Source organism: Nicotiana tomentosiformis, chromosome 2 (assembly GCF_000390325.3).
Source record: "Nicotiana tomentosiformis chromosome 2, ASM39032v3, whole genome shotgun sequence".
NCBI lineage: Eukaryota > Viridiplantae > Streptophyta > Magnoliopsida > Solanales > Solanaceae > Nicotiana > Nicotiana tomentosiformis.
The window spans coordinates 80197293-80211353 of NC_090813.1; the positions used below are offsets into that span (position 1 = coordinate 80197293).

General features: G+C 37.7%; 2 protein-coding genes across 2 annotated transcripts; one reads left to right on the forward strand and one right to left on the reverse strand.

Moving 5' to 3' along the window:
- Positions 1 to 3769: 3769 nt before the first annotated feature.
- On the forward strand, positions 3770 to 5005 carry LOC104093270 (uncharacterized). Its single transcript, XM_009598994.4, has 2 exons — positions 3770 to 4252; positions 4686 to 5005. Exons 1-2 carry the CDS (start codon positions 3817 to 3819, stop codon positions 4775 to 4777), a joined length of 528 nt encoding a protein of 175 aa, XP_009597289.1. The 5' UTR covers positions 3770 to 3816; the 3' UTR covers positions 4778 to 5005.
- A 6744-nt stretch (positions 5006 to 11749) lies between these two features.
- On the reverse strand, positions 11750 to 13476 carry LOC104093271 (transcription factor DYT1). Its single transcript, XM_070195644.1, has 3 exons — positions 12476 to 13476; positions 12185 to 12361; positions 11750 to 12016 (listed from the first exon to the last, which is right to left on the reverse strand). The coding sequence occupies exons 1-3, from the start codon at positions 12650 to 12652 to the stop codon at positions 11945 to 11947; spliced, it is 426 nt and encodes a 141-aa protein (XP_070051745.1). The 5' UTR covers positions 12653 to 13476; the 3' UTR covers positions 11750 to 11944.
- Positions 13477 to 14061: the final 585 nt, after the last annotated feature.

The window sequence follows — 14061 nt, forward strand, 5'->3', positions numbered from 1 at the left end:
AATTTATGAATGATTGGTAAGAAATACCTAATCCAATTTGTTCAAGATTAACTGTATAATAAATGGTCATACTTCATTTACAATTTTGTACTAGTTCCTTCGACAGTTCTGTGCTGTTTGAAACATAAGGCTGAAGTTAATGTGACTCAAGGGCCAGTTTATAAATAGAAAGTATCCAGAAACTTCCATTTTCCTCGCCCCTTGAGCTTTTGGTCAGAGGTAACAATCCAACACGTGATGTGTTAGGTCAAGTGTTCGAACCCTGTCTCAAACAAAGGCTGGTATTTAAGCAGGTTCATACTCAGAATTTCGAACGTGTGCACCAACTGGAGTTGGGCTAGAAGCCAAGCCCACAGGATAAGAAAAATCCATTCTCTCTCCAAATACTAAGATGTTCTACAAATTGCTTTTTTGTGTGAATCTTGCTGTAATTTAGTCTGTGTAGTTTATTTATTTATTTTGTTATGCTGTTATTGTCATTTTGTTTTTATTTTCCAATTTTATTTATCCAGATATAAGGTACCTTTAACTAAAAGGAGATATTCCTTGGGGGAGCCTCTAAGCAGATATGAGATTAACTAATTACATAAGACATCAGCAGGACAAATAAAAAGCAAAAACATACAATAGTAGTTTAAATCTAGTGGTTGAGAGCTGGAGCTCATAAGCTCTTAAGCTCACATGAGCTTCACACAATTCCACTTTGGTGGACCTATGTGTAGGTTAACAGTTTTAAAAAAAAGAAGATCTAGCCATCTAGGTAAATACGACTCGAATGCCCTCTTAGCAATAGCATCCGTAACCACAGCTATTGAGTCTGCTGTGAGAATAAGCGCCGCAGAATAGGCAGCTATTGACTCCCTCTTGATAACTTGCTTATGTTAGAGCTATTGTGTCACTGTCCTTCTCTACTTTCTCTGCCGATACCTCTTTGAGATCCCGTAGATGTTAAAGGTGTAGTTGGCCCACATGTCGACGATTTTTAATGCCTTATCCTAGGCCCATCTAGTTCATCGAGGGATAGACGACAGAACGTTCTGGTACTTATACTTGAAAAAGCAGCTTTCAAGGTCTCGTCGTTTCGGTGAATCACTTGAGCCCTGGTCGAAAGTGAGATCTCTTTTAGTCCGGTCTTCTTTTCTCTTTTGAGTCAGTGTTGGCATAGAAGCAACAACAACAGATTCAGTGTGATCTCATATAGTAGGATTTGGGGAGGATAGAGTGTAAACAGATTTTACCCGTACCTTGTGAAGCTAGAGAGGTTGTTTTGATAGACCCCAGAAAAAATGAAAAAGAAGCAAAAATAACAAATAGTAACAACAGTAAGATAAGTAGGTGATAAGGTGATACAGAGATAGAATAACCGAAGCAAACGAGCCAACATATAGTAAAAGAAATTTGCGGATAAGAAGATACAAACATACAAGACTAATACTAATGTAACCGGCATGAAAAGGAGACACTCACGCCTATATACTAACCTCCTTAATCTCCACCTCCACACCCTCCTATCAAAAGTCATGTCTTCGGTAAGCTGAAGTTTCGCGCCTAATCACTTCTCCACGACAAAGTTAGCATAGAAGAATTACTATTATTTATTGCCCTGCTACAGATTAAAAGAAAATCTAATCATGATTTGCCTGAAAATGCAATGATCAACCTTTCTCTTCTTTCAAACTCAAGAGCTGTTAAACTTTCTTTTTTATTTATTTTCTTTGACAAGCTGTTGCATTTTCTTTGACATGTCCTCTTTGTCTTCCTTTGATAATAGCATGGTTTGCTGACTTGCTGATTATACTACCACTTAACGTTCTTAGGAAGAAGATTCTATGGGGAAATTTGATGGAATAACTAATTTTGTATTATGAAGCAATTGTTATTTCTGAAAAATATAAATGAACGATAATAATTTACCAAGATTTTTTTTCTTCACACATTCATTGATTTAATAGAAGTGGACATATTTTTCATGATTCAATATTCTTTGAACGTAAATTAAGCTCTTCAACAATCTTATTGGAGACGAAGAGATATATAAGGTTCTAAATAAAACCATAGTGAACATAAATATATTGTAACAAGTTTAGAGGTTTCGAAAAGTTAGAGCAATGTCACAAGGATGAAACATTAAGAATTGCTAATTATATTTTTTTATTAATAAAGGATGGAATGAGTGGAAAGCAAAGTCAGGTTTAAGACAAGCACAAGACATTCCAATCACTACATGCACGAAAAATAATTCGGCGAGGCATAAAAAGTCATAAAGAGAAAGAAAGTGGTTGCCTAGAATATCATTACGAATCATATCTTTTGTTAATTAAGATTACCAGCCCATTGAAAAAGCTATTTTTTATACCATGGCATTTCTTCTCTGTCCCATGCTTTGTCTTAATGCCCGCGATTTAGGGTACTTTGTGGCAAAATATTTCATCCCTTAATACCACCCCCCCCCCCAAAAAAAAAGGGGGGAGGGAGAGAAACGCATTCTTACGACCTTGACCGTCTATGAATTTATCTTCTATTTAATTTTTTTGTTATAAATAATTGCCAATAATAATTTGATAATTTACAAATTTGATGTCATTAAATATGCAAATCTATACAGACAATTTACTAAACTTTTATACAAACAACATGTAATTACTCATGTAAGGTTGATTCACCGTGAAATTTGAACATTTTTCGAGCGAATTAACTTCAATACGGATTTTGTTTTCTTATTCATTTTTAATACATCAAATATGAAATGAAACTTTAGAGAGAATAAATGAGGAGAAAGATTCAAAGTATGTGGAACCTCGTAGTTTCCGTCAAAAGAGATTTTGATGAAATAACAGATAGCAGTTCTAAGTTCTAATTTGTGCAATTCTACTTGTGCCAGTGGCAGCTGCAACTGCTTTTTTCTGGCATGATTGGCTATCACACTATGCATTACTAACCTTTAACCCTAAGCCAATTGTCTGGTGTCTCCTATACTTCTTACTGTATTTTAATATGTTACCTTTTCTGCCCTTTTCATGTCCCTACCCATATATACATTTCTCTTACTCTTATTATGCCCTCTTGTCTTGGCCCTGGCCCCATCTCATTTTCATTTTCCCTTTTCACAAAATGGTTACTCCACTTGAGTTATTGACCAAAATGACCATAGCCGCCACCTCACAAGATTGTGAATTGTGATTTAGTACTTCATATTTATATTCTTTTCCCTTGAATACACGACTGTTTTGAAAGCTGAAGAACATTAAAATGGTGGACAGAAAATTATCCCAAAAATAGTATGACACAATTGAGAGATTTATTGGAACTTTTTTTTTTATAGATAAAATGAGATCCTTTATACTGGATCTTTAACTTTTTACTTGGTTAAACTGGTTGATGAGGAATTTCTTATTTTTGTGTCAGATTATTACTATATGTAAAAATAGCACTCAATTGTCTATTTATGAATGTATGCATTGTTATGATAACATTGATAATGAATCGCAGTTGTCTATTTATCAATGCATTAAAAAATATGTATAGACATAGCACCTTGAAGCTCAATTTATCCCTACTAGTAGGTATATGTTGCTAACAAATGCCCAAAGCATAGTGACCAACAAGGTACTTTGGGAAATGATTGAATTTAAATTCTTTTATAAAATAAAACACCACATTTGTAGGGACAAAATCTTGAATCATTAAAAAGGGCAATATGGGAAATTAGTCACACATAATCGAAGATATGGCCCACCTTCTCACACCACAAACCTTGTTAAAATCGACCCTTTTTTCTTCCTCCCTTTGAACCATTTTTACACCACTACCTAATCCATGGCCAACCTTCACAGCCTCCTCAAGATATATACACTTTTTCTATCCATCTTTCTCTTCTCTTTCACCATTTCCTCAGCTTCAATCCATGACCTTCTCAGAAGCAGGGGCCTCCCAGCTGGGCTATTCCCAAAGAATGCTGTAAAATCATATGATCTTGATCAACATGGTCATCTCCAAGTCTACTTGGACAGTCCTTGTGTTGCAAAATTTGAGACAAGGGTGTTCTTTGACAGTGTTGTGAGAGCTAACCTTAGCTATGGTGGATTAATTGGAGTGGAGGGCCTTTCTCAAGAAGAGCTGTTCCTTTGGTTGCCAGTGAAAGACATCATTGTTTATGATCCTTCTTCTGGTTTGATCTTGTTTGACATTGGTTTGGCTCATAAACAGATGTCTCTTTCTCTCTTTGAAGAGCCTCCTATTTGTAGTCCTCAAGGTATCCTCTTTAATTTCTTTCATTCTTTATATAACTTTGTTAAAAATTCATTCTTGATTAGTTTGTCATCTCTCCTTTTATCACAATTACTGATCTTTGTTTTTCAAGAACTTGTTTTTACCTTCTATTATGTTTGGCTATAGAAGTGGTCGGAGCATCCAGAATTTAAATTTGACGAGTTTAATATTATGTTTTCACCACTGAACTCACTGCATTTATATAAATGTTCTGTGGAAAAATAAAATACTGAGTTCAGTTGAATCCCCTGAAACTACACAGCATTCACCTCCGGAAGTGGCGCGTGTATAATTGGATTGGATATTTGGTGCATCTTTTTGTTATTAGATCTGAAATTTGTTTGTTCTGAACCTAATAGAAGATGCAAAATATGAATTTGATGTGTTCTAACATCTAAGCTTAAATTTCATTGCAGGAAATGGAGGTGTGTTGATGAAGAAGGAAGGAAGGAAAGAGACTGGATTTCAGATTGAAAGATATAAAGACCTTGCAGTCAGTGGAATCTGATATATTTCCAATTTTGGTGCTGTGTTCTTTCATTTTGGCTTTGGCTTTGGCTTTGTGTCAATTTGAGGATGATTGAAGACTTGAAGCTTGATAAAGAAAAAGTGCATTGAGGTTCTCATTTAGGTGCTTGTAGGGTTGTATAAAGTGGAAACTAACAGTATAAAGTTTTGGAAAGAAACTGAGAAAATTTTGAAATCTTTTAAATAATACTTGCCTGCTATATTGATATATCACGAGTCATGAAATACCCAAAGCAGAAATATATCGTGTGAGCATATATGCTATACTTTTGTTTTGTCTTCTGTCCTAAAATATTCACTTAATATTCAAATCATTGCCTGTGTTGGCTGCTACAACCATTGACCCGGGACTATTCTGACCATCAAGGTGACAAATATAACAGGAATAATCAAAGTAATGACATTCATGTCATTTAATTTCGCGAATGACCAGACTTCAAATAAATTTGGTCATAGTCAAATGGAGTAGTATAAAATAACACATGTGACGGGGGCGGATATAGCTTTCGGCGGCCGGAGAGGGTACGTCAGCCAATTGCATTATACTCGAAACTGTATGCATATATGGTTGAAAATCCGAAAAGAATACATTTTTATTAAATTCGCACTAACCCAAAGAGTACTGGGTGCAGTACTCAGTACCGGGTATAGTACTCTTTGGGTTAGTGCGAATTTAATATAAATGTATTCGAAGGGATTCGAAAAAGTTTGTTCAAAAACCTTTTCCTCCGAGCGCAGCTTCGAAGTCAATCCCAAAGAAGCTCCACATGCCCGAGATTACTAAGTACAACGGAACAACTGACCCAATGAACATGTGTCCTCCTACACGCGTGACATCAAGTCCGTTATGCTGAAAAAGTTCGGGGAAACTTTGTTAAAGGGAGCTATGATATGGTATCACAACTTACCCCCTAATTCTATTGACTCGTTTGCTATTCTTACAGACTCCTTCGTGAAAGCACACGCTGGAGCCATAGAGATAATGAGATGCTCAGGGAGTTCATTTCCCGGTTTCAAATGGAACGAATGGACCTGCCTCCGGTCGCGGACGATTGGGCCGTTCAGGCCTTCACCCAAGGACTTAGTACTCGAAGCTCATTGACTTCACAACAGTTGAAGCAAAATCTTATAGAATATCTGGCGGTAACTTGGGCCGACGTCCACAATCGGTACCAATCAAAAATCAGGGTCGAAGATGACCAGCTTGGCGCCCCTTCCGGGTTCGTTTACCTCGTCAGAGCTGGTAACAGATCCAAAAGAGACATTGATCGTGAACCAAGATCGAATAGGGACCGGTATCAACCATACAATGGAGATAGAAGAGGTAATGGGTCTAGACGAAACCCTGTGAGAAGTGAAAGGAGAAGCGACCGAAGTCAAAATAGTTGGGGTCTCATGAGCAAAAACGGTTTTGACAGATCCGTCAGGCTTAAGGAAGCACCAAGGCTATTGGAGTACAACGTCAACATCGACGTTGCTGCCATCGTATCTTCCATCGGACGCATCAAAGACACGATGTGGCCTCGACCTCTACAGTCCGACCCTGCTCAAAGGGACCCCGACCAGGCACTGGAGGTAGCTAGCTACCCCGACAGGGGCGAAAAGAACCCGGGCAACCTCCGGGACGGTGATAAAAATTGATCTCTTCCGGCCAGGATCCATGGTCGGAGCGGGGAACCGATTGATCAACCTTGGGCTTGAGTTCGGCCAACCAACCTCCGAGGATGGACTTTTCCTCGGCACCTCTAAGTCGCCCAACCCGGAGAAGTCTTCCAGGGCGATTGAGTCCATACCATCAAAGAAGCAGCGAAGGGGATCGCCCGCTCCATGAACCCCTTCGGTTGATCGATCATTCGTCGCTCGGGATTCATCGAACACGGACTCTGTAAACGAGGGCGATCCCAAAATTTCTATAACACCGGGCGGGGCAGAGCCGATGTCTCGAGGGGTCTCAGCCCTCACCTCTGCACCAGCCTCATGAACTTGACAGGGATTAGCCTCGGTTGTTTCCCCCTCGACTGTCATCCGTTCCTCGGGGAAAGACGGCTCACAGGCCACAAAAGGTTCATCCTCCTCGGGCTCGTCCCTGAGCCGGTAGAGTAAGTCCGAATCAAGCACTCGGGAGCTGGAGCTTTCCTTTGGCTTACGAGCCAACCTTCTCCTCAGTTTCTTTTTCTACGAGCTTGGGGAACTCGGAGCCCTCCTTCTTTTCTTCTCTCCTGCTGCGACTCCGGCTGCCCCGAAATAGATGGACCAACATGCAGATCTTCTCCCCTACCAAGGGCCTAAGCTCGATGGTATTAGGCAAGCCTACAAAAACGAGAAGAGAAGCAATTAAGACGTAGTGTTGAAAAAGAAAGTCTAGTGCTACTTATTCAGGAAAAGGAATCTTACCGTGAGAACGGGCCTCCCAGTGGCCTTTCGAGAGCTCGCGCTACGGACAAAGCGTCCATGCCAACCTCGATCCCGGTCCTCATCGATACTTGAAAATTGGGCTTTGCTGGCCCGACGTACAAGTTTTTTCCAGTCCCGCCAGAAGATTTGGGGACTATACAAGCAGAGTAGATGATCGATGGTGAACGTGTGAGAGTCAATTTGGTTCACAAAGAATCAGAGGAGAATCACGATCCTTTACAGCGATGGGTGGATCTGGCCGAGGCATACTTCATACCTCTACATGGGTAGTAATGTTGCCGTCAGGCCCGGGAATCACTACGTCCTTATACATCCAACCGTAGTCCTTTCGAACCACAGGAAGAACAGCCTCAGTAATGGAGCAGATGTACCGTGACACCGCCTCGCAACGGCCTTGAACCGAATAGGGCTTTTCGACCTTGAAGTCCTAATTAACCGAACACCCGTCGGGGACGAATATTTTCAAGGGGGGTTCGACCGCCGGTTCATCAGTGGCCACACCCGGAGCAGACCTCTCGAGGACATCCATATCAGGGGTAGTCTCCTCGACCTCAGTGGTCGGCTGTGAGGCGGAAGAAGCACCTTTTCGGGGAATGATTTTGGAAGTCTTCGCCATTTTTATCTGGGTAAAAGGTTTGAAAGTGTGAAGGAAGATGAGGAGATAAAGAGTAAAACTTGCTGAGAAAATCAAGCACGCTGGCTTAAGTGAAGGGTAAAAGAAAGATAACAATTTGAAGAACGAAGGTAAGAATGTTGAAAAATGAAGGAAGGCAGTAATATCTTGAATAATCGAAGGTAGAAGCTTGGTCAAAAGTAAAAAATGAACGAAGGAAGGAGTATTTATAGTGGCTTTGAGCCGTTTCGTATCCACGAACGATCTACCGATGGCTGATACGCGTTTGGGATCATTATGACGCGACTGACGGGACGTTTCAGTTTCTTTGTCATTTTGTGTCACAGTGTGTTCAAGAAGGGATCTAAGAACTCATGTCGTTCCTCGTCGTTTCTGTAAATCATCCCCTTCCCCTTATTTTCGAGTGGTTTGGCAATTTATTACATCTTTTATCTATTCAATCTAGCAATATTTACAGTTTGTATTGAATTAATCCACGTATCCTTAAAAACACTAACAAATTTAATTGTTATCCGTTTTTAGGGTAAATAGTGTCAATTTCGATTCTTTTTAAAATAAATTTTACATAATTCAAAAATTATACATAATACTACTATAAATCACAGTAATTAATTAATTCAAAATATTTTAATTTAAAAAAAAAATCGTGATCAACAAAACCCTTCTTTGACTCTCCAATAATAATACTGTCACAATAAACAGAGGAAGTGAATAAATTGATGCATGGTCCAAGCTATGGTCAAAGGTAGAATTACATGTTAATTATGTGGTAATTCATGGTTATTGTGCATATATAACTAGAGTTTTACAGGTCGAATTATCCATGAGTTAGACATTATATAACTTGTAGCTAGGTAGGGTCACACTAATGTTTTGGACACTGGAAAAAGAAAAGAAAAATGAATCTGTACCCCCATTTCAATTTGTATCCATTTCTGCAGCAATATGCATGATGAGGTTTATTTGCATTGCTGTAATTGCATGACCTATTATATCAATTATGAGGGGCAATGTGGGCCACAGAAATAATTTGTAATCTTTAAGCTTGAAAAGACCAGGGTGGCCTGTAGATCCATGTGTTAATAGTATCAATTTTAGACTTTACACTAAACTTTTGCTGACCAGCTACTAGCCTTGGGTCCACAGGTTTGGTCAGATTGTTAATTTTGATTGAACAAGAAAAATTGTTTAAGGAAGATTGTAATTATCAAATGGATTTCAAGTTGATTACTAAGCTTCTTGAAGAAAAAAGAGAAAGATCCTCTTAAATCAGGTTTATGCTATTGATTTATGAAAGGAGACAATGAAAATGATATAGGTGGTTAGAATGGCGTCAAGTTTGTTGTGCAATCTTTTTTCAACTTCCTATCTTTGTCCTCTATATCTACAAATATACAATTTCCATTATTGTAGTTTTGGATCTTGTGTAAAATGGCTTTGTCTAGAGCTGAAGCTTTGCTGGTTAAGACTATCTTTTGTTTTGTTTATTTGCATTATTGAACTTTAATTTGGATCTTATGTATCTACAATTTCCAATATTGAAGTTTTGGATCTTATCTAAAATGTCTTTTAGAGATGAATCCTTCGCGGATCAAGGGCTCTTTTGCTTTGTTATTTTTCTCATTCCTCAAAATGAAAAATTCGGGTTAAATTTCACATATAGTCATTTATGTATTTATTGCATCAAAGTCATAAAACTAAATTTGTTCCATATAACGAGTGGGAAGTAGAATTCACGAGAGCCGCCGTAGGTCCCCCTCATGTCGCCACTTGGGCTTAGGCATGTGGCCTGATGGAAAAATGAAAATATTTGGTCATAGACAAATATAACCTTTTTTAGAATATCTTCAACAGTTTTACCAAACTTAAATACTATTAGCTAGATATATGTAATTAGATTAACTAGGCATCTAAAATGAGCAAAAGCTTGTCATATATGTGAGCAAGTTAACATTGAATATCTAAATTGGAAAGCAAAAGGAGTAACTGTTAGGTTTTATTTTAAGATGAATATTCTTAAAATAAGGGTGAATGGGAAATAGAGGGAAAATAAAATTTTGAGTAAAATTTTAAGTTTCCCCTTCTTAACAATGAGACATTGTCCCATATTGGAAGAGGAAGACATTTTTGGTGGGTATATATATAATTGCTCTTCTTGTAGCTCTTAAAGAGTTAAGAAGAAAGCAAGCCTCGCGCCGCCGTCGTCGCTCGCTCGGCTTCGGCTACGGCTACGGCTACGGCTTCGGTCAATTGATTGATTAATTTTTTGGACCAAATTTATTTGTTAATAGTAAATATTAACGTAAGATTATCCGTATTTGTAACGGATATTTTTCAATCCGTGTATTGATCATTTGGCAGAATGGTCTTCCCACCATGAAAGTGCTTGCTCCACAAACATGAAGTGCTTGCTCCACAAACATGTAATGCTTGCTCCACTATGGAGGGTGGACGTTCTTTGGCTGCTATATATATGAGCAGCAGATGTTGAAGAAAGACACTCAACACACAACATACAATTCGCTTCAACAAATTGGCTATACATTGCACTTCTTCCTCTCAGCATTTCCATACGATTTTCTGAGTATATACTCCTTCGTTCTGCATTGTTTTTAACTTCAAACAAAGCAACTGTAAGTGTGATTTGCTACCGAACTTTGTGTTCGCTGAAACACTGGGGTTTGAAGTACCGCTACACCAGTGTGTTATTCGTTCTATCCTGGGAGAAAATAATCCATTACCTTGGGTACTAGGAGGGGATTAAATTCCTTAAGGAAACACTGTGAATTCAGTGGGCTCGAATTTATTATTATTGTTTCATTACGTTAACTTATATTTTGCAGAATTATTATTTACAAATACAGCAATATTGACGGGAATAACAGTAACAAAATCAGAAATGGTGTGTCTGAGTCTCAGCCCTGACTATGTTCGGTTCTTCTTCGTGTGACTCGAATGTAACATAAAATGGAAGCAATAAGGGCAATGGCAAAGCATCCAAGGATCAAGTCTCCACCAACCATGGACTTGTCAAAAGAGTGATGAGTCCTTATATGTGTAATTGCCGGAGCCTCATCACCTTTTCCTCTGCCCGTTCCTCCTTCAAACGGTGCAGCAGTTGGGGCTAATGTCAAGGTGTCTAATCTTCTAAGCGCGTAAGCATTTTGTATAAGCAAGACTAACTGAGCTAAAACTAGGCTAATGTGGAGAAACCTGAGACTAGCCATAGGAAATATGAAGTTTGGACGTAGGAGATTTTGCTAAGTCCTAGTTGTGCAAGCCCTGAATCCTATTAATATAGAGGAAGACAGACTTAATAAAGTGTTTTTCGTGTTAATATTATAACAAGAGTTGGTACACTTTCCATGGTCTTAAATTTTGAAGATTTGACGTCCATTTTGGTTTTCCAAGTGGTCTTCGTTGGATTCTTGACCTGTTTGGAGATAGTTTTAACAAGGGCAGGTGATGTTTGAGGCAGGTTTATTTTTGACAGTTTTTTTAGGACGGCAATGGTTAGAGAACAGAGAAGAAAATAAGACAGACAGTGAAACAACAGTCTTCTGTACTCTTCACACGTCTAATATTGGTGTTTGTTCAATATTTTATTCCAACCCAGAGCACACTTCACTGGTATTATTTTACTGTTTCTTGAGCTTGAACTGACCGAAATTACTAAACATATTTTCATATCTAGAAGCCAAAAAGTGTGAAGTCTGGATCCCACCATTGAAGATTCAAGTCAAAAGCATATTACATTCAAAGTTGAATTAAGTCAAACTTGACTGCACGAAAAGCTATAGACTTTAGATATATAGGAGAAAGTGATTAGAAATATATGATACGTTGCTTCAGCAATGTTTGGAAGAAGGAAAAAAAAAGAGCACACAAGCTGTTTTCAGACAATTTGGATCCAAAGGATTTTCATCTTTTAATGATGGAAAACATGATTTAATCCTTTTGACATCCATAACTAAAAGTTAAAGGTACTCTGGCATTTCTCTAAAAAATCTGATTCCTGTTAGAATATATGGTAAAAGAGCTCTAAAATGAGACTAATATTACTAGAATAATTAGGGACTTATGCTGCTGCTAGTTTCTCTATATGCCGCGGATGATCTCCAGCAAGATCTCTCTGATTTGATGAGCATCAATTAGTCCTCCGCGAACCACCTGAAATACATAGAAAGATAAACAAATTGTTCATGTTCTTATATTGCAGGACACAGAGTAAGCAAGATATCTTATCTGTGCTATTACAAAATCTTGATATCCTCATGTAATGGTTGGACATTGCTACTAAAAATCTTACTTTTTAAACAATATAATATGTTTGCCTACCTCCACAGATGAAGTAACAAGAAGAGCTCCTTTGGAGGCAGTGACACTGGTGTCATTGAGATCAAATCCAAGAACATTCATTGCCTCCATCAGTTTAGTAAATCCACCTCTTTTCTTCTGGCAGACTATCTTTATCCAAAGCTTACTTGTACCAATGTGAGCCACTTGAACTTCAGGCTATTTTATGAAAAAAATAATTTGTTTAAATGTTTGGTACTAGTAGATTAGGAAATTATAGTTTAACTGAAGAATTAAAGATTGCAACTTTGGTTTATACATAAAGTTACCTACCTCTATGCCCCAGTTAGCCATCTCCTCGGCAGTATCAATATTCTCTTCCCTTTTTGTCTCCAATTCCTCTCCATGAGTTGCCTCCATTTCTAGAAGCTGCTCACTTAGGTTGTTCACATTTGTCTGTAGTTCCCTAATGTAAGTGATGGCATCAGTAATTATGGTTTCTTTTGTCATCTGAAATCAAAAAAGAATTTAAGATTTTAGAAAATGGTTTAGATACATTCTTTAGAAAAATGTCACTGGGATTTATCTATTAGAATGAAGGGTTTTGATTCATTGCATTTGTAATGTTTGGGACCAAAGACCGCAATTCAAGAAGCCGTTCACTAAGTTTTTGACGCCTCCTTCTCTCAGCATCAAGGTTCTTGGATTTGTATTCTCTAACTTCTCCCTCAATTTGCTTCCTTTTATCCATTTTCCTTACTATTTTACTTCCTTCAGATATATTTGAATCATCAAATGGAGTGTTGGGAAATTCCATTTTATCACACTTAATTATCATTTAATGCAAGTCAAAAAGAGAATTGATACATTATGTTAAAATGGATTCCTAAAATTAGAAAGGAAATCTAAAGAGGGAGAGCAGGTGCTAATGATTAATGTTTGAGTGCAGCACAAAGAAGAGGCACTGCACTGGTTTTTGTTGTATGCAGGCAATAGGTTTATATATGTGCTCCTCACAACAGAAACATTTCTTGGTGGTGGGAATCTTCTTGTTGCAGTTTGTTGGGCATTTCCTAATTGATCATAATGTACTTGGGGTGTTTTGAAAGGACTCATTTTTGGCATGAGAAAGAGAGAGTGAATAGAGGTCCAGGCACTACAATATTGCTTTTTTGGCCTTAAACTTTTCAATATTGCTGAACTAATGGAGATAACTCATATACTACTTCATAATTAACTAGTGAGGGTATAACAATGACTGAATGGAAAGGCCGACATACTGCCGAACAACTATGCCTCAATCTCGAATAGTTGGGGTTGGCTATCCTTATTAGTCACTATTTAGGCGCTAATCGTCAACTTATCACAATCTTTTTCCTTTTATAAGGACTTATATAATTAGCTACTACTCCTCCATTTCAATTTATGTGATAATATTTTTGTTTTAATCCGTGCCAAAAAAGAATGACCGCTTTGTTTATTTGAAATTTTTTTATCTTTATGCAACGATTTATAATCACACAAAATATATAAATTGAGGCGGATGGAGTATAATTGTTTAGATCCTTACATAAAGGGGTTAAAGGGTGGCAACTAAAAAAGAAAGAAGAATGGAAGGATGGGAATGTTGTTAGTTATGTTTGTGACTATTATGTGGTTGTTACTAGTATTACTGGCACTAGAAAGTACAAATGAGTGACCAGAGCTGCTTTAAGTAGGAATTTTTATTCTCTTTTCACTTTTTCACTACTGACAAGCATAATATCTTAAGTACAACCTGATTTTGTATTAGAAAGAGTTTATGTTATTCCAAGCATGTATTCTGTACTTTAACCGGTATATCTTTGAACTTCACTTTCCATTTTCAGAATATTTACATGACATGTTCCACTTGGTAATCAAGGTTTATCACAAAACAC

Bases quoted from the DNA above. Each gene is read 5' to 3' on its own strand.
- LOC104093270 (XM_009598994.4), top strand. From the start codon at position 3,817: ATGGCCAACCTTCACAGCCTCCTCAAGATATATACACTTTTTCTATCC. The intron at 4,253-4,685 runs GTATCCTCTTTA...ATTTCATTGCAG, and splicing joins TCCTATTTGTAGTCCTCAAG to GAAATGGAGGTGTGTTGATG.
- LOC104093271 (XM_070195644.1), bottom strand. From the start codon at position 12,652: ATGACAAAAGAAACCATAATTACTGATGCCATCACTTACATTAGGGAA. The intron at 12,362-12,475 runs GTAGGTAACTTT...TTCATAAAATAG, and splicing joins TGGCTAACTGGGGCATAGAG to CCTGAAGTTCAAGTGGCTCA. The intron at 12,017-12,184 runs GTAGGCAAACAT...TATGTATTTCAG, and splicing joins TTGTTACTTCATCTGTGGAG to GTGGTTCGCGGAGGACTAAT.